This window comes from Rhineura floridana, chromosome 10 (genome assembly GCF_030035675.1).
Source record: "Rhineura floridana isolate rRhiFlo1 chromosome 10, rRhiFlo1.hap2, whole genome shotgun sequence".
Taxonomy (NCBI): Eukaryota; Metazoa; Chordata; class Lepidosauria; order Squamata; family Rhineuridae; genus Rhineura; species Rhineura floridana.
In genome coordinates this window covers 74,926,739-74,953,418 of record NC_084489.1, presented here as the reverse complement: position 1 = coordinate 74,953,418, position 26,680 = coordinate 74,926,739, and the positions used below count along the sequence as shown (strand labels likewise).

Here is a 26,680-nt window from a genome sequence, read left to right as displayed (position 1 = left end):
GTCTTTTCTGTTCTCTCTCTCCCTGAAAACAAGGAATGTGCCATCCTCAAATAGTCTTCACTTAGGTAAATATGTATGTTGGTAAAGCCCATATTACTGCCCCTTTATGATATTTGGCTATCAGTTTATATTCTTGTGAACCTATGGCTGAAGTTGTGGGGAATGGCTCTGGCCAGCTTGCATCAGAGAGGAAAGAATGCCATGTGCAATGCTACCCTAAACTGTTTTAATATTATCAACAGTAGGGGGCAAGTCAGTCTAGCCAGCATCAGTCTTCCACAGAAGGGAAGTGGGCTGGGATTTATTGACAGAGATTACTGTTAATTTGTTCGACATCAAGAGTTATCCAGCACCAGCAACAGGATCAACCCATGTAAAAATAAATAAATAAGAGGACTTATATAGTGGTGAAAGATTTGCTCTGGGACAAATATACTTGATCTCTCTCAGGTAGGACTGTATGTGTGATCTGTACCCTCTTGTGAAGAACAGAGGAATGCTGTAGAAATTGGATTTATAAAGGTTTTATACTCACAGTAACGCAATGTAATGTTTTAGTAATGTTTTTGTTACAAATAATTGGGCTGCAAGTTATTTACATTCATAATAATAATAAAATAATAAAATTTTATTTATGAGTCGCCTATCTGGCCGAATTAACGGCCACTCTAGGCGACGTACATTTACATGATAAAATACAATAAAAACCAATGAAAACCAAAACAATAATTAATATACCGGTATTAAAAGCAACCCACCCCAGAGATCCCATAGGCCTGCCTGAACAGCCAGGTCTTCAAGGCCCGGCGGAAACCTATCAGGGAAGGGGCATGGCGAAGGTCAAAAGGAAGGGAATTCCAGAGGGTGGGGGTCACAATCGAAAATGCCCTGTCTCTGGTCCGCACCAGCCTTGCTATCTTAATTGGTGGGACCGAGAGAAGGTCTTGTGTGGCTGATCTCGTCAGGCGGCATAATTGGTGATGCTGGAGGCGCTCCTTCAGATAAACTGGGCCAAAACCATATAGGGCTTTGAAGGTCAACACCAACACCTTGAATTGGGCCCGGTAAACAACTGGTAGCCAGTGTATATCTACTAACACCGGAGTGATATGATCACGGCGACGGCTGTTCTTAATCAAGCGTGCCACCGCATGCTGTATCAGTTGTAATTCAAAGGGTATTATAAAGTATTCCATGTTTCAGGACCTGTTTTGGGAGCAACTTCATTTGCTTGGGGTTAGGGTCCAAGTACTTAAAGGGATGCCTCTGCCTATATCTGTAGATCCATGTTTAAGATTTGCAGAGGAGGCCTTGTTCATGGTCCCATTAACAGGTATGGCCTGTGGGGCAGTAATGCAAAGCAGGGTCTTCTCAGTGGTTGCTCCCTGATGGCTTTTAAACACCAATTAAAGATGTATCCATTCACTCAAGCCTGTAGATATAGCTGGAGTGAGGACTTTATCTGCTCAGATCATATTATTATTGCATTTGTTTTTTATGTTCTGCACTTTCTCTTAGGTTTTCCACTCAGAGTTTTAATTACAGTTTGAATGTGATTTTTGTTTATTTGTTTTGAAATTATTGTTAGCGCCCTGATGTACATTGGGAGGAAGGTTGAGAAAGAAATAAAAAGTAAATAATCTGATAATGTTCAACACTGACATCTCATTGACAAAGTGTATGTTGATGGTGCATGTTGCTAGGATATATAAGCAGCAGCATGTCTACGAAAAAGAAAGAATTTAGATCCTGCTGTTGTTCTTGTTCTCCATTCTAGAAGTGAGATAATCTACTAGCTAACAGTTGTTATAGAGTATGAGACATGAAGTGCCTGCCTGCTGAGTGATTTGTTTATTACTTATTTATTTAAGGCATTTATGTACTGCTTTTCAGGCAGACCTCACAAAGCAGTATACTAGTATTTATTTATAAAAAATATTTATATACCGCTATTCATTTAAAAAAATTCAAAGGGGTTGTATATACAAACACAGAACAAAATTGTATAAAACTTTAAAATCAGAAATCAATCAACTAACTCCTGCAGAAAGATACTGTCTTAGTTGCCTGCATAAACCTGGTGATGTAAGAAAGTATTCAGCAGGCATTTAAAAATCAGAATAGAAAGGACCCACTGAATCTTTATTAGCAGAGCATTCCACAGGACTGGGCCAATGACGTTAAAGGTTTGATGCCGCCCTGGGCTCCTGCTGGGAAGAAGGGTGGGATATAAATCAAATAATAAATAAATAAATTTCTTGTCAGATGAGCCTCACTCAGGAGATGACCAATGATATTCCGGCAGATATTCTTTACCCTATGTTTTGGTCCATGTTTCTCATTACATCCCTATCTTTTTAATTTTTTAATGTATTTTATTGGGTTTTTTAAAGTACTCGCTGGAGTGCTTTAAGTTTTCAAGTGGCTACATGCATCAATGTACACATATGCAATAAACTGCTTAGCAAAATGTACCAGTTATCAGAAACTTACCATTTATGCAGATTTCAAATGATTTGCAAAGGTCATCCTCAAACAAGCAGCCTAGAATGCAACAAAAAAACACAAAATCAGGATGGTATCAAATTGGTACAATTGCAGCACTGTCCAATGTTTCAAGCTATAAAATTTCAAACTGGAGATAGACATTTGTTTGATATTCTAAACTTAGCAGTACAGAAGCCAAAAACATAAAAACAATGTTAAGGCTGAATGGGGAGAGTACAGAAGTTTCCCCAAAGGTTGATTATCTGAGGAAGTGTCTTCATGCTTCCAGTTGCTATGAAATGGAAATGGACTGCCTTCAAGTCGATCCTGACTTATGGCGACCCTATGAATAGGGTTTTCGTGGTAAGCGGTATTCAGAGGGGGTTTACCATTGCGTTCCTCTGAGGCTGAGAGGCAGTGAATGGCCCAAGGTCACCCAGTGAGCTTCATGGCTGTGTGGGGATTCAAACCCTGGTCTCCCAGGTCATAGTCCAACACTCTAACCACTACACTACACTGGCTCTCCCAGTTGCTATGCTGTGGCTCAAATCCAGAATGTGTTAATGGCCATCTTAAGGCCATAGCTGAAAGATATTCTCACCTTTTATATACCTAAATGATCACTGTGCTCTGCAGGAGACAGCCTCCTGCAGATACCATCTAATCAGGACACCCATTCCATCAGGATACCCATTCCACATGGGCCTTTACTATAGCAGTGCCTGCCCTTTTGAACTCCCTCCTGTTATATATCAGACACATGTCATCTCTATTATCTTTTGGGCACCTCTTGGAGACCTTTCTTTTCCAACAAGCCTCTTAAGTAGGTATTTTATTCCAATTTATATTTGTATTGGCCTTGAAACTATTCTATATGTTTTTATTGTTGATGTTTTATAGGAAACAGTAAATAAATGAAAATAAATAAATAAATAATAAAGGAAACTAGATCCACCTAGATCAGCAAGACCTTTGGAAAGCATGTTCATCGTCATAGTCGTCATCATCATTTAGTGGCCTCAACTCTAGTACACAAGCTCTATGTGAATTAATCCCAACCCTATTTGTGGTTTAGAACTTGCCAGTGATGTATGAAGTAATCCTCTCAGCTGTCATGGTAGGACAGAGTATTGTACACTCGCTGAGACTGTAAGAACAAATTGAGCAGACAGGGATGGAAACAGTGACAAACCCAAACCTTTAAAGACATACTTGGCTAGAACATAACATTTCGCATTGAAGGCAAAATGTTTTATTCTCAGTGTCCAGGATTGGACTACTTATCTTTCCTCTTTAGCCTTTCTCTCCTTGATTCCTCTCCATATCTGTCAGCAATATCACTATGTACCCTCTTAATCAGACATGTATGCCATGGTTATATCTTTCATTCTTCACTTTCCTTTTCTCCCCACATTAATCAGCTGCCAAGCCCTGCCATTCCCTTTGTACACAATACATTTTAAAAAGCTCACTCTTCTTTCCTCCCTCAACTGGTTCATGCTCTGGTCATCTTCTTTTATCTGGCCTTCCTCTTCACATCACAGTCCTCCCATCTCTATCCACATCTGCCCTGTCAAAGGTTTTAATTTCTTCAATTGTTCAGACCATGTATCACCCCTCCTCAGATGCCTTCACTGGCTTCCAATCTTCACCCTACCTTTAATTTTCACCCTATATTTGGACCCATGTTTCTCATTACATCCCTATCATTATTTTGTAAAATCTTTTTTATTGGGGGTTTTTTAAAGAAAGGCAAGTAACAATACATTTAAACAAACAAAAACCTCAACCCCCTCCCTCTCTTCCCTATCCCTTAACCCAACAATCATAACTCCAACTTTTTATCTTTTTCACAGGACTTCGCAGGATATCAACAGAAGAATGAATCTCAAGGCACCAATTCCTCAAAAAGGTCCCCTTCTCCACAACTGCATTTGGGTTGCTGGAGGTTGTATAGTTCATCCCTAAGAGTTCACATGGGCAATAAAACAATACCATATTTCAATAAAGTCATCTTCCCTCTGTGTTCCATTTAGAGCTCACCCCTGCTTCATTAATTTTTCCATTAATGCAATCACACTTTTTGTCTCCAAATTTGCAAAGTAAGGTTATCTGTTTCCAGTACTGGGCAATTGCTTACCTTGCCACCACCAGTACAAAAGTGATCAATTCTTTATGAAATAAACCTGTTTGATCATTCAGAAATAAAGTTAGCAATGCCAAATGTGAAGTGCAATATATTGTTTGACCTGTAATTAGCATTATTGCATTGAAAACCTCCCTCCAAAACCGCTGGACCCTCTCATAGGTCCACCACATGTGGTACGAAGAGCCTAGTTGTCCACACCCTCTCCAACATTATGGAAAGGTCTGGAGACACATCCTATGACATCTTAAGAGTATGAAGTAAGATCAGGGAAGGATTTTTTTTCTCACTAATTTTTGCCAAAACTGACACCAAGGGCTTCTTGGCTAACATGCTATTCCAATCAGCCGGTTCAATTTCTGTACCAAGATCAGCTTCCCAAGGTTGTTTAAGAGCTTGGGAGGATCCAGTACAGTATGTATGTCACAAATGATCTTGTAAATTATAGAAAGGAACCTTTGGATGTGGCAGTCAAAGCTAGTATTAGACTCCCAAAAGGCCTCAGGTTGTGGGTTACCTGTGTCAAAACGTTCTTATCAGTGGTGAAATGGATAACTTGGTGTATGTAGAGCCAATTAAAATTACCCACACCTAATTTAGCTACAAGTTGAGCCCCTGTAAGTGGGAGCTGATTGTCATAAATGAAAAATCCAGAGTCTCTCCATTTTCTAAAACTCTGAGTCCTATCGCTACTAAAGAACAGGGGATGATACCAAAATGGAACTACAGTAATATAGAATGGGCTAGTTTCTTGGGCCATTGCATTCAAACTATAAAATCAGCCCTTGCAAAAGGCTTTCTGATATCCTGTAAAGATGTTTTGCTATGTAAGAGAAATGGTAAGGCCCACAGTCTGCTTAATACCTCTCTGCAATAGTCCATATATATCCACAAACATCAATCAGAGTCTTATGTAACCTGCTTCACAGTACTATAGTAAATGTGGCATACCCAAGCCACCTAGGTTAGATTGTTTATGGAGTGTCACATGTCTTAACCTTTGGCACTTGTCTAAATGCACAAAAGATACTAGCAAGGTCTATCATTTCAACAGTTTCTGCACTGGAATTTGAGGTAAAGCTTAAAAGAAAAAAAAAATTGGCAGAACATTTTAACTGCCACCACTCTCTCGAGCCACAAGAATTTCAATTCTGCCTTGAGTACTCTGTGTTCAGAGTGGAAAGGTGGGTAGAACGAATCATACAATTATTTAATTAATAGTCAGTTTAAATCTCTTCAGCATAAATTTGGACAGAAATTTTGGTCCAACTTTACATTTCCTCATATTGAATTTTACCTGCCATATTGCTGTCCTGTCACCAGGTGTAAAAAGATTATTTTGGAACAAATGTGCAGTTCAAATAAGTGAATTTAATTTTGTTCAATCTTTTTTGCATTATCACCTAATATATACTCAATAACCATAAAAAACTGAAGATATAATGCTGTACTTTCAGTGTTTCAACAAAACTTGACAATTATATACTGATTAGAATAAGTCATCTGATGCAATTAACTAGACATTCTATGTCTTGAATAGCAAATTAATAAATTCATGTGTGGCAAACTCTGATACTTGTTTGCTAGGAAAAGCAGATTTGAAGGACCTTCAAATCTCCTTGAAAAAATATGATATTTCAATAGAGTTTTACATTAACTGAAGCTGAAGTTATGCATGTTTCACCCATGGATATTTAAACACAAATTTATTTATTTTTGTTAGGATTTGCTATAACATTAAGAAACACCATATTTCATTTTAAATATCACCTACCTACTAATGGTTAATGACAGTAATAAATCATTATTGAAGAGTAAACCAGTATTGTATCCTGCAGATTCTGTTCCCCACTACATACAGTATAAACAATTTTCTTCCATTTTCCTGCCTGTTAGTTTCCTGATACAACAAATGCAAGTGAATGTAAGATTTACCTTACCTCAGAAACAAGCCATACATTTCCCCACATATATCAATACTTTATTGAACAACACTCAGCTATTTTGGGATATTCAATCAACTATATGAGTTTTAATTGTCTAATTAATGTAATCTGCATACGTTTACATATGAAAATATAATCATTTGGAAGAAAACAGTATGCTGTTTTAGTTCAAGGGCGGGGAACCTAGGGCTCTCCAGGTGTTATTGAATGACAACTCCCATCTTTCCTGGCTATTGGCGATGCCGGCTAGAGCTGAAGGGAGTTAGAGTCCAACATCTGGAGGGCCACAGATTCCACACCCCAGTTTAGATTATGTGATACAGAGGTTGACAATGTGGTTCCTTCAGGTGAGAGTGTGCCCACTAGTGCCTCCTACAGTGCTCACAAAAGGTCTCAGTAAATATTCCCTCAAAAATCCACAGTGCATACGAGGCTGCTGTTTCTTCTCAGTTCCTTTTTGTGCTGGCTTGGCCTCTCCTACACAGAACATGCCCCCTTAAACATGCTCATATTTAATTGACTATCAGCATTGAAGACCAAGCCTCCCATTCTGCAGAGAGATGCACAAAACATTTCTCAGTGAGTGAATGCAGTGGTGGCTGATGCAAGTGCTTTTTTCCATTGATGGGGATGGCTGAAAGGGGGCATCCCCACAACATTTTCTGTTCTTCTCTTTTTTTGGCTCTTTTAGATGTTGTTATTGTTATGTGCATTCAAGTCGACTAAGACTTATGGCGACCCTATGAATCAGCAACCTCCAACGGCATCTGTCGTGAACCACCCTGTTCAGACCTTGTAAATTCTTAGATGTAGCAGTTATTTTGAGTCATGCCACACACCTCATAGTAGCCATTCTGTGACTAGTGCCCAAACATGGCCACTGGACTAAAAAGGTTGGCATGCCCTAGAGATGGGAATATATGAGTTTTTGTTATTTCAGTTTCTTCTTTTCCTAATCTTAAATTCAGTTCTCCACATTTCTGCAGGAATTTGCAATCGGTTTTGACTAATGTAGACATTTTGCAAGCAATTTCTCATCATATATTTTTTTGTATGTTATTTTGTATGTAATATATTCATTTTTATACACACTGTCTCCTAAAATATGCATTTTGGTAAACATTATTTGGTTCAAGAACTGAATCACAAAGTGTTGGATAAGTGCAAATTATTGGATAGTTGTGTTTTGATATCCATATTGTTTCAGAAAGTATGAATTTGATTGGTTTGGGTTTAAATTAGAAGTGTATCAAATTTCTCCCCCATCCCTAGCGACTCCAGTCAACACCATCTCTAACAAGTAATTCCCTTCTGAATTAGACAAAAGTAATGCCTCTTATAAGACGGCACCTGCCATGTCCAGGTTTTGACAACATTTGTATTAAAAATAATCAACTTTTTAAAATGTTCTGCATGATTTTTCAAGGGTAGTACTTAAAGCTATTTTAATCAATTAATCCAATTTATTTATTAATCAGTCCCACTTTTAAAGTATATTCTGTTTCAGTCCTTTCTCTAATATCAGTGGTCTTTAACTATGGAAGTTCCACTCCCCAATGTCACAAAGTGACCCATCTGCTTACCCCATGCCTAATTCCCCATTGCAGAAGGAAACAAGGCAACACAGTGCTCTGCCTCTTCAAATATTTCAGGCTGCTGGAACTAGTATGTGCCATCTGCTTCCAGAATACCCCTGCTCTATGGAGCTTTGACAGTAAGAACCCAGTGTACATGCATCTAGCTTTTACAAGCAACAAAAGCACGAACATAGTTTAGATTGCTAAATTCTTCAGGGCAGCAACTAAAGTCATGAACAGTGTCACATACAAAAAGATCTCAAGGAACTCAGGAGAGGAAAAATAATGTACAAGATACATTTCTATCTCCCAAGAAGGTTTTATTACAAGAGAAATTGTGGTGCTTGTTCCTATTAGCCATAGTTATCCATAATCTGGAAACACCAGATTAGATTACTGCAATGCACTTCGTGTGGGGTTTCCTCTGAAAATTATTCAGAATCCTCAGCATACAGCTGTCAGATGGTTCAGTCAAAGCTTGCAAGTCTCAAATATATTTTGACTGTTAAAATACTTCACTGGCTTCCAATCAATTTCTTGATACAATTCAGTGTTGGTTTCACGCTATACAGCTCTGAATGGCTTGGGACCAGGTTATATGACTGACTGACTGTTCCTATAAGTACCTGCATGCTCCTTAAGACCAGCTTCAGCATTTCTGCTTTGGTTGTCCCCACCTGACCAGTGTGTGAAGCACTGACCCCATCAGGAAATACTCTTCCAACATATCCATATTCAGTTCTTTTTTGTGGCAGTACTTGTAGGTACGGAGTACTGTTGTGTCTTTCTTTGCTGCCCATGGGAACCATTTTGTACAGGCACCCACATACTGTTCATCAAGGTAAGATAAAACCTTGTACCTCTTTTTTTTAAAAAAAGCACTGGCTATATGGTATAAATACAGCTGTTGTTTCAGTGCCAGGTAAATAAAGTTTACTCTACAATGCCTTTGGTGATTAATGATATGTACCGAAGTGTTTTGGCAGTGCTCTTTTGGATGTTGTCTTATCTAATTTATTGGAATGAAATTGTATTGGATTATTTTGTTTGTTTTAATTAAATTGTTACCTACTTTAGAGTGCTCCCCTCACCCTATAAAAGGTAGAATATACTTAACCAATAACATGCAAGATTATTCTCCTCTTTATTTTATAGTGAACTACTTGGGCCCTAATTTTTGTATCAGAGATAAATTATAATACACAGAGCAGTGTAATTTCAAGGGTTTCTTAGTAGCCTCCTGCTCAGTGGAGCAACAAGACAATCTGCAGGTGGTAATCCTTCTCAGTCACTTGACCCTATTGCTCATTCTTTCTAGGAACTGTTAAACAAGCAACTCTTACAATATGAGATATTTCTCTCTGCAACCAAGCTGAGAAAACTGACTGGCATATCCAAACATCAAGACTTGTGTAGGTATGTTAAACACTAGTAGAAGAATACATTCAACATAGCATCCTTGACACATACAGTCTTTTATTTAATATGCTTCTTGTCTAACAGGGAAGGAACTGCAGTTGCTGCAACTGCACCACAGTGGCATATTTTCTGCTGCACATTAAAGCTTAGTGGGGTCATGACCCTCACTACTAAAACACAAAGCTGGAAATTATTATTTGTTTAGCACATCGCTTGCTACAGCCATACTTGTCTGATCTCAGAAGCTAAGCAGGGTCAGGCCTGGTTAGTATTTGGATGGGAGACTGCCTGGGAACATAGGCGTAGAGGAAGGCAATGTTAAACCACCTCTGAATACCTCTTACCATGAAAACCCTATGAATATATCCAAAAAAGATTCATAGGGTCACCATAAATCGTAATTGACTTGAAGGCACATAACAACAAGCACATAGCGCTGGGCAAGGATGTCCACAGAATATTTCAGGTGGGGGGATCTGTTAATTGTTATTACAGGCAATTGACAACCCACTCCACTCAATATTACATGATGCTGAAGAGAAGCAATGAGACGCAATGGTGGGCTGTGTCTAATGGTAATTTACTGTATAGTATGGGATTATACATACAGATTACTTTATTTGTTCATTTAACAATAACAAAGTAAGGCACTAGAAAGACATACTTTTGTCCATTGAAAAACAATAATGTAGGGTTCTTGGACTCTAAACGAGATTAAAACCCCTCAGGGATTTAAGGATCATATCTTTTACACAAAATTTGCCGTGGCTGTGGTGCGGAATTCCAAACATAGATCTGAAATCATTCAGATTGTTTTTGCTGGTGATTGTCTGCCCATAACAGAAAATATAATACAAAATTAACCATTCTTTAAACAAAAACGGGAGTCTTCGAGGGTCTTGGCCAAAATGGTTAATAACTTCTTTTATAAATTTCTCCTTGGAATAGATCTTCTGCTTTTATCTAGAGACACTAAACAAACACAAGCCAGACAATTGATCTTCACTCATTGTAGAAAGTAGCAATGTCTTCTCCCTACGCAAAGTGCTAAAGGACAGTTCTACTGTGCATGTTATAACTGGGAGGGAAAGTGCTGCAAGGATGGCCTTTTTAATAGCAGGGAACAGTTTGCTTGTGTTGCATACCTTGCACAATGATAGGTGTATTTCTTTGGTAGGTCTTCTTGCCCACAACTCATACAAAGTAAGGAATTCATCCCCAAAGTGTTCACATTAGTAACATTCCTGAATGGAAGCCAAGCCTCGAGCCTTGGCACGAGGCGCTAATTATGAGGAGTGCGCCCCAGGTAGCGATGGGAGGGAGGAGTTAGTATCCTCCCATCGATGGCCCAGCTCTCATGAGATCACCCACAATCCTGGGCAGTCTCACAAGAGCAGCCAAAGGGCAGAGCAATTGCTGGTACTAAGATATATATAGATGACATTCTTATTTGGGGCAGTATGATACAAGAACATGATGAATGACTACAACAAGTTTTAGATTTAGCTCAGTCCATAAGGTTGAAGCTAAACCAAAAAAATGCAAATTTAGAGTAAAGGAACTAACCTATCTGGGGGAAAGGTTAACAGATCAAGGACTTCAGATGATCCAGAGAGAGTAAGAGCCACCACAACTCATTCATTTCATTCATTGGCGATCACTCGTGGCCAAGTAAGATTGTCTTCCAAGATAAGGTCTTTAACGGTGGGTCCTTAAGTGACTGTGGAGGCCAATTCTAGATCCACACAGCCTCCCACAGTGAGGACATCGGCTTCCAGATGGAAGAAAATTGCTATGAGGATTTGCTTGATGTGCCTTCCACTTAGCTCATTTGTCCCTTTTGCCCTGTACTCATGCTTCTTCAAAGTACATAGTACCTTTGATAATAGCCTACCTCCAGTTGGGACACTCATGGGCCAAAGCTTCCCAGTTCTCAATGCTCATGTTACATTTTTTTTATATTAGCTTTAAGAACATCTTTAAACCTCTTTTGCTGTCCACCGATATTTTATTTTCCATCCTTAAGTTGGGAGTAAAGTAGCTGCTTTGGAAGACGGTGATCAGGCATTTGAACAACATGGCCAGTCCAGCAAAGTTGATGTTGAATTATCATTGTTTCAACACAACTATGCCCCCTCCACAAGACAAAGAATGAATGCAGAGGTTCCTAGGCATGGTGAACTTTGTAGGCAGATTCATACCCAACATGGCAACAATGACATCTAGTCTAAGAGCATTGTTACAAAGAGAAGCTCAGTGGACATGGGATGCAAACATGATCCAAGAGTTTGAACTCTTGAAAAAACTAAAGAATCTCCTGTGTTACAGTATTTTGATCATGAAAGGGAGACAAAACTGTCCACAGATGCCTCCAGAGAAGGCTCAGAAACTGCTTTGTTGCAGTGATATAGGAAACACTGGAGACCTGCTACATACACTTCAAGGGCTCTCACCAGCTCTGAATACAACTATGCACAAATAGAAAAACAGGCACTGGCCCTTGTATTTGGACGTAAAAAGTTCACAACTTTATAAATGGAAGACTGATACAGATCACAAACCCTTTGTCACTATTGCAGAAAAGGGCCTTGTGGATACTCCCCCAAGGATACATAGGTTACTTTTTCAATTACAGTGGTATGGTATTTCCTTGGAGTTCACACCTGGACAAGATTTGGTGATGGCTGATACATTGTCCAGAGCTTTCAGCACAGACAAGGCCAATCGTAAAGATGATACTTCAGATGGTCATACGGGCCATCTCTACAGGTAGGTCAGCACAGAGAATGCCAAGCCCATACAGTCACCATACAGCAGAGCTCACAGTGCTTGATGGAGTACTATTTAAAGGAAATAAGATTGTGGTACCCAAAGCACTACAGGCAGATATGCTTACCAAAATACATGAAGGGCATCTCGGGATAGAGAAATGGAAGAGAAGAGCTAGACAGGTTTTTTACTGGCCAGAAATTCATGAGGCTATAGATTAAAAAGTTAGAGCCTGTTCCACATGTCAATTGGACAAAAGCCTGTAGTACCTTGGTACAAACTGGGAGATTTATTTACATGTTGGGACATGACTACTTGATAGTCATAGATTTTTACTCAAATTACCCAGAGATAGCCGCACTCAAGGAAACCACAGATCAACATGTGATAGCTCATTTGAGGGGGTTTTTTCCAGGCTTGGGATACCTCAGGTTCTCAGGAGTAATAATAGCCCTCAATTTGTATCTAGAAATTTTTAAGAAATTTGCTAAGGACTATGATTTTTTTTCAGGTAACCTTTAAGCCAAAATACCCCCACTCTAATGGGTTGGCAGAAAGCGGACTGAAAATTTGGTGGAAAAGGCCATAGACTCAAACACAGATCCCTACTTGGAATTACCAAATTGCAAGGCAACATCACTGGAAATAGGAAAATCCCCTGCTGAACTTGTTTAATAGAAAACTCAGGACCAGATTGTCATGGGTAGAACACCTTAACTCTGACTCAATTCAAGGTGTTTAATCTCAGTTACTGCATAAGAGAGTGAGACAGAAACAGTATTATGACAAAGGATCATGAGCACTGATCCCTCTACAACCCCAAAAGAAAGTCTGAGTGCACAGCAGTTCCATATGGACACAGAGGGCTATTGTTAACAAAGAAGTAGCTCCCAGGTCATATGAAATACAGGCCTCAAATGGACAAGTACTACAGTGCAACAGATGGCATCTCTTCAAGATACCAGAAAGGAAGGGGGGGGAGGATGAAGTAGGAGCAACACAGTAGAAAAAAACATCAGGAGGAAAACACTGAGCTAGTCATACCTCAGACAAATGAAGAATCTTCAGAAATCAATCTGAGAGGATCAAAACCAAAGGATACAGAGAGACTTATAAAGCATTGTTAATATGTATAGACTATATAGCATGTTGTTTAGAAAAAGGGAGATGTAAGGATAATATGACTATACCTTTGAGGGCACGTCCCATGTCTAGTTGAGGTAAGGCCAAGCAGGAGGTGGGGCATGAGGCCAGAGTGAAAAAACAGCTAAAGGAGAGAAGACCTGTTGTACCTAGTTATTATATAAAAAACTATTTCTTATTCAACTCCTCTGACCTGTTTCTCATTACCAGAGAACATTAGATGCATGTATCCATGCACATGCAATCTTATTTATTTATTTAAAATAAATATAGAATTCCAAGGCAGCAAGCACCCCTTGTCCCCTGACACTCTTGCTCTTCAAAAACAGAACTATCCTCTGTAAGTAGGATACATAGCCAGCCTAGATAATATTTTTATTATAGATCACCTGGCTGTGAGTGCTTTCAAGAGCTGGTTTCCTGTTCTCTGTGTGGACCATTTTTATGTGGCTGGAGGACAGCAGGGGCCTGACCAACACCAGCTACAAAGCTCTCTAGAATGGAGATGTTATGCCCTGATTTCTTATGTGACTGACTTTATTTTTACAGTTATATTTTGAAAAATTGTTTAATGGATTACTATTGTTATTTGACACTGTTGGCCACATAAAAATTCAGCCAGGAAACTGTATTGTCTTATGCTTTTCAAATCAAATAATAATAAGGCATAGGAGCACTTAAAGAGAGTTTTCCTGTCCTTCATCATACCTGTTCTCCTTCCTGCATTTTGCCATGCTTTGAATTTCACATACATGCATTTTGCCACTGACAGCAAATCTTTGCTGACTGCTACAGCAATCTTCAAGTCTTGGATACTTAAGCTTTGCTCCAATTATTATACATATTATAAGAAAACCAAGTATATCTAAGAAAAAACAACTGCCAGTATAAGGCGCAGCTTAATTTCAGCTGCTAAACTAGATAAATGGTCATATATAAGGAAGAATTTGGGATATCCACATGAATAAAAAGGGGCTTTTCTTCCTATTGGATTTATAACCTGTTCTAGATGGGACTGCACTTCTCTTGAAGGAACAGATATGCAATTTGGTGGTAGTCATGCATCCAACACTCTCACTAGATGTACGGGTGATGGTTGGCCAGGAATGCCTTTATCCCTGATTTGGATGTAACACTAAGCCTGGGATCATGGTTTGTTTCCTCCCAACATGAGCAGGAAGGGACAAAGTGGGTGCAATTTCTCATGCATGCACAGAAGTTCTTATATACGGCTGTGATGTATGAACTATATGTTTCTGTTTCAACAGATGTTTAATGTTTAAATACTGCTGTTTCTAAGGAATTTCTGTGACCACTGCTTTAAGTTGTTCTTATGACTGTAGCTGTTAAGTGTTATTGCAGCTATGTTTACTATTTATGTATTGCTTTTGCTTTAATTGTATCCTTGTTATGTTTCTCTGTAAGCTTCTTTGAATGAGGGTTGGAAAAGTGGGATAATATTATATTCATATTGTGATAAAATCTGGTTTTAAGCAATACATTTGGATTGATTGGATAATATTTGTAAGTATTGCTATTCAGTGTGTGTTGACACTCTGCTTTTATGAGCTATGACACTATCCCACTATATCAAGATAACTCTAAACTGACTTGTATCTTCAAATTATTTCAGATCCTTGTGGGGTCAAAATATGCCATTATACCTGTGTTGCTTAGTTTTTCTCTTCATAGCTTATGAAGTTTGCTCTTGTTTCTCATCCCATTTCCATTCTACATTTTGCTTGGTTAAAAATCATAATGATACTGCAAGTATGGAACTGTCTTGAGAAACAGTTGACTTCTCCCAGCAGGCTCCTGATCTTATTTATGTTGCTTGTTCCTTTTGTTGTTTGAACAGCTATTATTTGCTTTGGTCTGTGGAATTCTGTTTTCTTTTTCTCCTTTTTTTACATATACCTGCAGAATCCTAGATAACCTTTGCTGAATTCACTTTTTCTCTCATTAAGGATATTGCTCTCTCTCAGTTGCTGAAATATTGCTTTTAATAGGCAACTATACTCCTCTTGAGATCTAACATATACAGGGATATAATGAGGAAGAATTTTAACTCCTGGGATCCCTAACCATAATTTGTGAATGACATCCTGGGATTTCTCTGCTAATAGTGATGCTCCATAATTGAGTCTCCCCCTTATTTGGATGCATACCTTAACGTGGTGAGGGGGTTTGAGTGTGTTGAAGAAGCTGAGAGCAATGCCGTCAGGAGTCTAGACCAAGAGGCTAGACTCCTAGCAGGGGCACCCAAGGCGGAATGGTCAAAGCTGAGACACCAGACTAAGATGCATCCAAACTCAGAGGAAGGCAATAGTAAACCACCTCTGAATATCTCTTACCACGAAAACCCTATGAACAGAGTATCCAAAATGCAACACGAGATACTGCTGGAAGATGAGACCCCCAGCTCAGAAGGCACTCACCGAGCTACTGGGGAAGAACAAAAGACAAGTATGAGTAGCGCTGTGACTAATGACGCAGCTGGGTCAAAGCCGAAAGGAAGCCCAGAGGCTGATGCACACAGATGCGAAAGGAGAGTCCAGAGTTGTACGACGCATACAATAGGAACATGGAATGTGAGAAGCATGAACCAGGGAAAGTTAGAAATTGTCAAGCAAGAAATGGAATGCATCAACATTACAGTACTTGGTGTGAGCGAACTAAAATGGACGGGAATGGGACATTTCCAATCAGGCAACTACAAAATATTTTATGCAGGAAATGATAAATTAAGAAGAAATGGGGTTGCTTTAATAGTGAGGTGATGTAGCAACAGCAATTATGAGCTACAACGCAAGGACTGAGCGAGTTATATCAATGAGATTAAAAGGGAAACCTATCAACATAACCATCATCCAAGTCTATGCTCCGACGGCAAACGCAGAAGAAGAGGAATTGGAGAGATTTTATGCAGAAGTACAGGAAGAAACTGATCACACACCAAAACAAGATGTGATGATAATCATGGGGGATTGGAATGTAAAAGTAGGGAACAGAGAAGAATTAGGAATTGTGGGGAAATGGGGCCTAGGAGACAGTAACGAAGCAGGAGAAAGACTTACTGAATTCTGTGAAGCCAATAATTTGTTTCTTGCGAACACATTTTTTGAGCAACCGAAAAGACGACTATACACGTGGACATCACCAAATGGTCAATATAGGAATCCAATTTATTATATAATTGGTAGCAGAAGGTGGAGAAGTTCCATACTTTCTGCAAAAAAAAGATCAGGAGCAGACTGCGGTACAGATCATGAACTGTTCATATCGAAAACCAGAGTAAAGTTAAAGAAGACCAACAAAGCAATCATAACACAAAAATACAATTTATATAACATCCCAGAAGCATATAAAGATCAAATAAAGAACAGGTTTGAGGCTTTAAACTTAGTTGACAGAGAACCAGAAGAACTATGGAATGAAGTCAGAGACGTTATCAGAGAAGAATGCAAAAAGACAATACCTCTAGTTAAAAAGAGAGAAAGACCCCAATGGATGACTGAAGAAATTCTTCAAATGTTTAAAGAGAGAAGGAAAGCAAAAGGAGATAGAAACACAGTCAGAACCCTAAATGCAACAATACAGCGACTAGTACGTAGAGACAAAGAGAACTATTACAATAGTTACTGTATAGAAATAGAAGAGGACAACAAAAAGGGTAGAACAAGAGCCCTATTCCAAAAGATTAGAGAAATGAAAGGGAAATTTAAACCAAGAGTAGGGGTGCTGAATAATCAACAGGGGAACACACTGAATGACTGAGATAAAATAAAAGGAAGATGGAAGCAATACACTGAAGAACTCTATAAAAGAGATGCCGGGATGACAGATTCATTCACGGAGGAACCCTATGATGAAGAACCAGAAATTTTAGAACGCGAGGTGAAAGCTGCTCTGAAAATACTTGGAAGAAACAAATCACCAGGAATAGATGGCATACCAATAGAGTAGCTACAAGCTACTGACACTGAATCAGTCCAAATTTTGACAAAAATCTGTCAAGAAATATGGAAAACTAAACAACGGCCACAGACTGGAAGCGTTCAATATACATCCCAATTCCAAAGAAAGGGGATCCCAGGGAATGCAGTAATTATCGAATTATTGCCTTAATATCCCATGCAAGTAAAGTAATGCTCAAGATTCTACAACAAAGGCTCTTGCCATATATGAAGTGAGAAATGTCAGACGTTCAAGCTGGATTTAGAAAGGGAAGAGGTACCAGAGATCATATCGCAAACATACGTTGGATAATGGAACGGACCAAGGAATTTCAGAAGAAAATCACCCTGTGCTTTATAGATTACAGCAAAGCCTTTGACTGTGTAGATCATGAAAAACTATGGAATGCTTTAAAAGAAATGGGAGTGCCACAGCATCTGATTGTCCTGATGCGCAACCTATACTCTGCACAAGAGGCTACCGTAAGGACAGAATATGGAGAAACCGATTGGTTCCCCATCGGAAAGGGTGTGAGACGAGTGTATTTTATCACCCTATTTGTTTAATCTATATGCAGAACATATCATACGGAAAGCAGGATTGGACCAAGAAGAAGGAGGTGTGAAAACTGGAGGGAGAAATATCAATAATTTAAGATATGCAGACGATACCATACTACTAGCAGAAACCAGTAATGATTTGAAACGAAAGCTGATGAAAGTTAAAGAGGAAAGCACAAAAGCAGGACTACAGCTGAACGTCAAAAAAACTAAAGTAATGACAACAGAAGATTTATGCAACTTTACAGTTGACAATGAGAACACTGAACTTGTCAAGGATTATCAATATCTTGGCACAATCATTAACCAAAATGGAGACAATAGTCAAGAAATCAGAAGAAGGCTAGAACTGGGTAGGGCAGCTGTGAGAGAACTAGAAAAGGTCCTCAAATGTAAAGATGTATCACTGAACACTAAAGTCAGGATAATTCAGACCATGGTATTTCCAATCTCTATGGATGTGAAAGTTGGACAGTGAAAAAAGCTGATAAGAGAAAAATCAACGCATTTGAAATGTGGTGTTGGAGAAGAGCTTTGCGCATACCATGGACTGCGAAAAAGACAAATAATTGGGTGTCAGACCAAATTAAACCAGAACTATCACTAGAAGCTAAAATGATGAAACTGAGGTTATCATACTTTGGACACATCATGAGAAGACATGATTCATTAGAAAAGATAATAATGCTTGGAAAAACAGAAGGAAGTAGAACAGCCTTTCCCAACCAGTGTGCCTCCAGATGTTGTTGGACCACAACTCCCATCAGCCTCAGCCTCATTGCCAATGGTCAGGAAAGATGGGAATTGTGGTCCAACAACATCTGGAGCAGAGCTTGGAAAAGTTACTTTTTTGAACTACAACTCCCATCAGCCCCAGCCAGCATGGCCACTGGATAGTGCTGATGGGAGTTGTAGTTCAAAAAAGTAACTTTTCCAAGCTCTGATCTGGAGGCACACTGGTTGAGAAAGGCTGAAGTAGAAAAAGAGGAAGGCCAAACAAGAGATGGATTGATTCCATAAAGGAAGCCACAGAACTGAACTTACAAGATCTGAACAGGGTGGTTCATGACAGATGCTCTTGGAGGTCACTGATTCACAGGGTCGCCATAAGTCATAGTCGACTTGGAGGCACATAACAACAACAACAATAATTGAGTCTCCCCCTTATTTGGAGCTCCCCACATCTTTTTCATCCACAAAAATAGCTGGGGTATCAATTTGAATCATGAAGGAGGGAAGGGGAGGGGAGATATCCTTTTACCTTGTGCCATTTCCCTATTTCAAAATCCCTCTCCCCATCCCCCAAATTATCAGCTGCAGGGAAGAAACCTTAAGATTTAAGATCAAAAGGCCAAACATTTTTCCCTCCACTGCTAATAGCACCTTTGGGGAGGGGGTGATCTGAATCAGGATTATGATGCAGGGGCAAACAGTAGAACTCCTGTTACCTCTGCACTTCAGCCCCTGCATGACTACTTTGTGAGAAATAAAAGGATTTGATGGGGCTACCATATTTCATCTGACTCTTTGTATAATGCTAGAACTTAGATTTGCTTGTTTTAGTCTCTTTTCTTGAGTCTTCATGTTACTGATCTTTTATTCTACGGCTCATCAGATTCGTTCTAGAACAGGGATAGTTAACATGGCATCCATCAGATGTATTGAACTACAGCTCCCATCAGCCCCAGCCAGTATGGCCAATGGCCAGGCACAACATTGGCAACTCCAATTCTAGAGTATCTCTTTCTATAGGACATTAAAACCAATGCTTATCTTTCCTTGCCTTTTTTAGTAATAAAGAGCTATAGTAGCTTCAGGATCCTAATGCTGTTTACCCAGTGCAGAACAGATGCATATAGCAGAAGCTGAACACCAGTTGCTAGTTCTGCAGTCTATTTGCTCTTTTGAAAAAGAATCTTAGTTCTAACATGCATGAAAGGCTTGTAGAAAATACTTTTTTTTCAGAGCATACATTTTATTTAATTTGCAAACACTGGATATAGTTAATCGTGTTAGTTAATTCAGCTCCAGATATTATGAGGATCATTACAGTCAAAAGGTTTTTCCTGTCTACTGAATCTCTCAGATGTTAATGGAAAAGTGATACTTGTAGCGTTCTCTGTTAATCAGCATACACACTATAGCTTCATAATATGTCACTGGGCTCATGTGAATTTTACTCTGTTGGCTATATCTCTCTAAATGAAACTGTTAGCAAACCTGAAGAGTTTAAAAGTCCAAAGATTTTAGGATCCTGAATTCTGTCAACAATTTCCCTGATTAATTCACTGTTTTTGTTTGAGCACATGCTGACTTTCTAAGGCCCAGTTCCCATGGCTAACTGTGAATGTACTAACGTACAGATACTCACAGTAAAAATTGTGGCCACCTTGCTCCTCCTCTGGCCATCCTTCTACCACACTATCTGGAACTAAGCTATAACAGAGCTTGGAAAAGTTACTTTTTTGAACTACAACTCCCATCAGCCCAATCCAGTGGCCCTGCTGGCTGGGGCTGATGGGAGTTGTCGTTCAAACTTTTTCCAAGCTCTGAGCTATAATTTGGCTTGGCACTGTGTCTGAACTTGGGCTCATGGTTTATTTTGCTCCAGACAAACCATGAGCTATAACCAAGGTGTCTTCTTGGCTTACAGCTTGCAATTTGTCTAGGTGAAGCAAACCATGAGTTCAGCTTTGAATGAGGCACTAAGATTAGCTCTGGGAATAATGGCAACAGGACAACCAAGGGAGGAACAAACAGCCATGATTTTCACCATGAGTACCCACACGCTCATGTGTTCATGCTTAGCCATAATTTGGCTTAACGTTATGTGTGAACCAAGCCTAAGTATGAACACTTGTTTTTAAAAATATTTTAGGTCAATGCACACATTTCCAAATGTATTTTATTCTAAAATACTTTTTAATGCATTTTGGTATGTTTTTTGAGCCAAGATATTGTAAAAATGTTTGAGCCAAGATGTTCTAAAATTCTGAGATGTGTGAAACCCAAAATATAATTATATTCTGATCTGTGTATTAGTCTGGGAGCTGTGGATTAGGCTGGCTTGCTTAAAAATGCAGATTGAATGAAATTCTCCTCTATCCCTGCTTACACCTTCTGTATTGGGATAAGATTTCTCCTAAGACATCCTGTACCACAGCTAAAAAATAAGATGACAATGGTAATATGCTGGCATACAGAAATGGTTGTCACTAAGGGGGTTGGGGGGGTGGAATATCTACTTGAGGCAGAAAACCACCAGAAACAGAAAAATAGGCAGAGTTGATGGTGTGATGGGGAAAGAGCTGAGGTTAGACAATTTTCTATAGCTGCTCAGGGCCTGTCACTATCCTCATTGGCAATTTAACATTATACTGCAAAACATGTGGTACAAATAATGAGACTCTCATTGAAGTCAATGGAGAGCAACAGACGACTGCCCCAACCTCTTCTTCCTCCCCACCCAAAGCCTCAAAAGGGGATGTACCAACCCTCCCATTATGGTTTTCAAATAAAACGTTTACTAGTAAATGTCAATATTTACCAAGTTTCTAACAATAATTGTTATGTACATCATACCTGCATATTCTAAACTAGCTGCAAGTTCTATTCTACTATAACTTATATCAACCTTTGAACATCTGCTTTTGAATCAAAAGTTGAATAAAAGCAAAGTGAAAAGTCCCAGATAATTAGGACCCAGCTTGTTGCCATGTCACCAGCTGATCAAATATACAAATACAGGAAGTAATAAAAAATCATAAAAATTCAAAGATACCACTTAGTGACATCAGTACTGTCACAAGAACTGTCAGCCAGAGATAACCGTAAAAGCCCTGGCAGGAGCTGTGCAGGAGGTCAAGGAAGTGGCACTTCCTTTGAAATATGTGGACTTTGAGGATGTGTTTAATGAAAAGGAAGCAGAGTCCTTGCCCCCTCATCGCCCTTATGACTGCACTATTGATTTAGTGCCAGGAGCAAGCATTCCAGCTGGAAGAATTTACTCCCTTACAGAGCCAGACAGAGCAGCTCTGAGAGAGTTTTTGGAAAAAAACCTGAAGCGAGGATTTATCCATCCCTCACAATCCCCTGCAGTGGCCCCCTTGCTGTTCGTGAAGAAGAAAGGAGGTGAACTCAGACCCTGTAATGATTACCGCGCCTTAAATCAAATTACCATCTCTAACAGTTATCCATTGCCCCTGATTCCAGAGTTGTTAGACCGACTGCGTTCTTCAACAATCTTCACGAAACTGGATTTAAGGGGGGCTTATAATCTGATTCGAATGAAAGAGGGAGATGAATGGAAGACCGGGTTCAACACCTCCTATGGTCAATTCGAATACCTGGTGATGCCTTTTGGGCTATGTGGGGCACCTGGCGTGTTTCAGAAGTTTATGAACGAAGTGTTTAGAGACCTCTTGGATCAGTACGTGATTTGTTATCTGGATGATATTCTGGTGTTTTCAAAGAGCCAGGAAGAACATGATCAACACGTGAAAACTGTGTTGAAAAGACTGAGAGAGAACCACTTGTATGCCAAGTTAGAGAAACGTGGGTTTGACTTGTCATCTTTGGACTTCCTTGGATACCGAATCTCGGCAGGAGGGGTGGAGATGGACCCAGGAAAAGTGAGTTGTGTATTGGATTGGTGCCAGCCAACCACCAAGAAGGATGTACAATGTTTTCTGGGGTTTGCCAATTACTACAGAAAGTTTATCCCAGGCTTTCCCAAGCTAACAGCTCCCCTTACGGACTGTTTAAGGGGAAAAGGAAAGTTCCAATGGACAGAGAACGCAGCGAGAGCTTTCGGGGAACTGAAAAGGAAATTCGCATCTGGACTTCCCGGAAGTGAGTGCTCAGCTGGTGACTGTCTCTGAGAGATCTCTGCCTCAGAGGAAGCTTTTTTCAGGTTAAAAGCCAGTTAAAAGGAAACTTTGACTGGCTTAAATGTTCTCCAAGGTATAGGAGAACCGATCAGATTTTCCACAAGACTTCGTTGAGCTGTCGGCGGCTGGAATTGATCAGGAAATCCCTGAGATAAGAAGGCATGCCGATCGGCTGAAGACGGAGTCAGGATTTCCATGCAAGCTGTACTGGGATAAAGTGAAGCGTTTTTTTTCCTTCTAAAAAAAACGTCCTTAACCAGCGAGCCTACTTCTGTCTAAATCTTATCATTTGGCTTAAATTACTACAATAAAAGGGATTTGTTTACGAATCAGCAACTGAGAAACCTGGGTGAGTCATACTTTTTCTCTTTTAAATATAATTAAGGAAGAAAGAAAATGTAAACAACTTATATATATTTTTTTACGACAAAAAGCTGGCCTGAATTTGGAGCTTTAAAGTTTAAAAACGGATGAGAGGTAATTATTATTTGATGGAAATATATTTTGGACTATTTTTCTCCTTGGACTATTTTTTTTTGGACGAATCTGCTGTTCGTATATGTTACTAATCGCTTGGTGTTGGCTGTACTGGGAACCAGGATTGTTTTGCATTCTTGGACGTAGATAAGAACTGTGTTGTGCTGGCTGGACTATAATAACAGGCCTGGAATATTAACTCTTTTGTTGGTGGAGGGAAAAAAAAAAGAAATAGACTGCCTCTAGGTTTTGGAACAGTGGTTAATATCAGAAATTAAAGGCTTCTTTTGAAAATGACAACTAAAAAAGCAACTAGGGCCCAGGAGCGAAGAGGTTCTATTGACCCACAGGAAGGGGCTGTACCCCCAGATATGTTTCAAAAAATAATGGAAGGGATTAATGATATAAAACAGGAAATGAAAACTGAATTGATAGATATAAAAGACTATATTAAAACACAAGTGGATGAGATTAAAGGGACAATTGGGCAAATAAAGGAGGATGCAAAAAATACTAAAGAAAAGGTACAAATCTTGGAGAATAGAACAGATATATTAAATCTGGAATTAGAAAAAAACTTGGACTATTTGGCTGTGACTGAAATGAGAAATAAAGAGCATTGTTTGAGATTCCGTGCAATCCCTGATTGATTTAGTGCCAGGAGCAAGCATTCCAGCTGGAAGAATTTACTCCCTTACAGAGCCAGACAGAGCAGCTCTGAGAGAGTTTTTGGAAAAAAACCTGAAGCGAGGATTTATCCATCCCTCACAATCCCCTGCAGTGGCCCCCTTGCTGTTCGTGAAGAAGAAAGGAGGTGAACTCAGACCCTGTAATGATTACCGCGCCTTAAATCAAATTACCATCTCTAACAGTTATCCATTGCCCCTGATTCCAGAGTTGTTAGACCGACTGCGTTCTTCAACAATCTTCACGAAACTGGATTTAAGGGGGGGCTTATAATCTGATTCGAATGAAAGAGGGAGATGAATGGAAGACCGGGTTCAACACCTCCTATGGTCAATTTGAATACCTGGTGATGCCTTTTGGGCTATGTGGGGCACCTGGCGTGTTTCAGAAGTTTATGAACGAAGTGTTTAGAGACCTCTTGGATCAGTACGTGATTTGTTATCTGGATGATATTCTGGTGTTTTCTTTTTTTTTTTTCCAATAATTTTTATTCAAATTTTCATAAAACATACAAGACGAAATCATAAAACATTCAAAGACAAAAAACAAAATCAAAAATAGTTAAACAAAAAGAAAAAAAAGAAAAAAAAACAAAAATAAAAAATAAAGAGTAAAATATTGACTTCCCATTTGTCAAAGATCAAATCAGTTATAAGTCTATAATATATAACAATCCTGTCTCTTAAGTCATATTATAAAATCACTTTCCTCCAGTAGTTATCTTACTTAATCATCAAATCTCATAAACATTACTTTATTCTTTCCACAAAAAGTCAAAGAGAGGTTTCAATTCTTTAAGAAATATATCTATCAATTTTTTTTTCCAGATAAGCATATCGATTAATCCATCTCATTACTAATTATGATAATCTTATTGTCATATCCATAGTCAAAATAAACATTTCAATTAATCCATCACATCAGAATCTGTTAGGTTCAGTAATTTCAGTAGCCATTGTTCTATTATCCCTATTAGTTCCATTTTCCATCTTCCATCTTCAGTAGTCTTGTTAAGTCCAGTAATTTCAGTATCCAATCTTCCATTATCAGTATTCCATAATAATCTTGCTGTCAAAGCCATAGTCATATAGTAAGAGTCTGATGGGAATTACCTCTATCCCAAATATTTTCTTGCCATCCATTCTGAATAGGTTGCTGAAATACTGCTGTAAAATCATATCTCTGTTCTTTTTTTCAAAATACACTGGGTCATCTCTTGAAAGTTTTTCCATTGTCACATGGCTGCAGTTAATTCCATAGATTTTCTCTATATTGGGCTCCATCACATCATTCCAGTCCAGAAGATTATCCATGCCATTGATAACTTTATCTCTAGAATCTTCATTAATTTCTTCAGAGATAACATTGAGTTCCAAACAATAGATTTTATTTCTAAAGTCCATAGACTCCAAATCTTGTTCCTGTTCCACGTTTGTTCCAATCTCCGGGATCTCCTCTCTCACAGGGACCCCTGTTCCAGTCTCCAGGGTCTCCTCTCTCACAGGGACCCCTGTTCCAGTCTCCAGGGTCTCCTCTCTCACAAGGACCCCTATGTCTTTAATCTCCTGTGTCTCCAAACAATAGATTTTGTTTCTAAAGTCCATAGACTCCAAATCTTTTTCCTGTTCCACGTTTGTTCCAATCTCCAGGGTCACCTCTCTCACAGGGACCCCTATATCTTTAATCTCCTGCTTCATTTTACTCAATTCAATTTTCAGCTCCTTACAACCCTGTCGCAGGTTTTGTTTCGTTATCTCAATCTCATCCATTATTTTCTGAAACATAGTTATTTCCAGATTCTCAGCCACTTTCTTAATTGCCATTTTAAAAGAAAAATATAGGAAAACCACTTCTTATTTCAGCAACAATTGGGTTAATACTCCAAACTTGGTGACATCACAGTATAAACAGAGCAGACAGCCTTATCTCTCCATGCTTAAGTAAACAAAATGCAGTTCCCAGGATCGAAACAATTAATGGCGGTCGTCAGGAAACAGATTCGTCAAAATAAAATAGACCAAAAAGAGAGTAGTCTCAGACAATATAATATTCTTCAAAATAAAAATCTGGAATAGAAATCCCTCTTCTGTGTATATCTTTAGAGTGCAAATCCAGGACAGCTTTTTGCAACAAAAACAGAGATAAGCTATTAATTAGTGAGTAGCAGAGAGAAGTTATGGCTCCCCAGTGAGATGTCAAAAACCGATCAATCTGGCAAATCTCTTTTAAACAGCAACAATTTAAGTCAAATAAAAGAAAAATATAGAAAGAAGGGTGCTTGCCTGTTAGTGCGTTCTCTCTTAGAAGATAAGATGAACGTTCGCTTTAACAGATAGAGCTTGTTGTTGAAAATCCGTCCCACCTTCGTCGGCTGGACCTCGTCCCATAAATTAATGAGATCTGGTCGTCCCAACAAAAATAGGCTTTGAGGTTAATCTCTTCGTTTCTCCCTACCCGGGAGAAGTTTAATCAGTCAAAAAAAAAAAAAAATCTGACTGATATATCTGAATAAGCTTCTTTTGAGGCAGGAGCCCGTCTCAAAAGCAGGCACAGGCTAAGTCACCCTTCCCGGAAGTCGATATTCTGGTGTTTTCAAAGAGCCAGGAAGAACATGATCAACACG

The 26,680-nt window shown here is 39.1% G+C and overlaps 1 protein-coding gene across 1 annotated transcript in view; it reads right to left on the bottom strand.

Moving 5' to 3' along the window:
• Window positions 1-26,680, bottom strand: part of PTPRN2 (protein tyrosine phosphatase receptor type N2) — a 1,065,701-nt gene that overhangs the window by 993,777 nt on the left and 45,244 nt on the right. Inside the window, exon 2 of the mRNA XM_061585692.1 lies at window positions 2,494-2,544. Within this exon, the coding sequence (XP_061441676.1) occupies window positions 2,494-2,544 (51 nt within the window). The remainder of the gene's footprint in view (window positions 1-2,493; window positions 2,545-26,680) is intronic.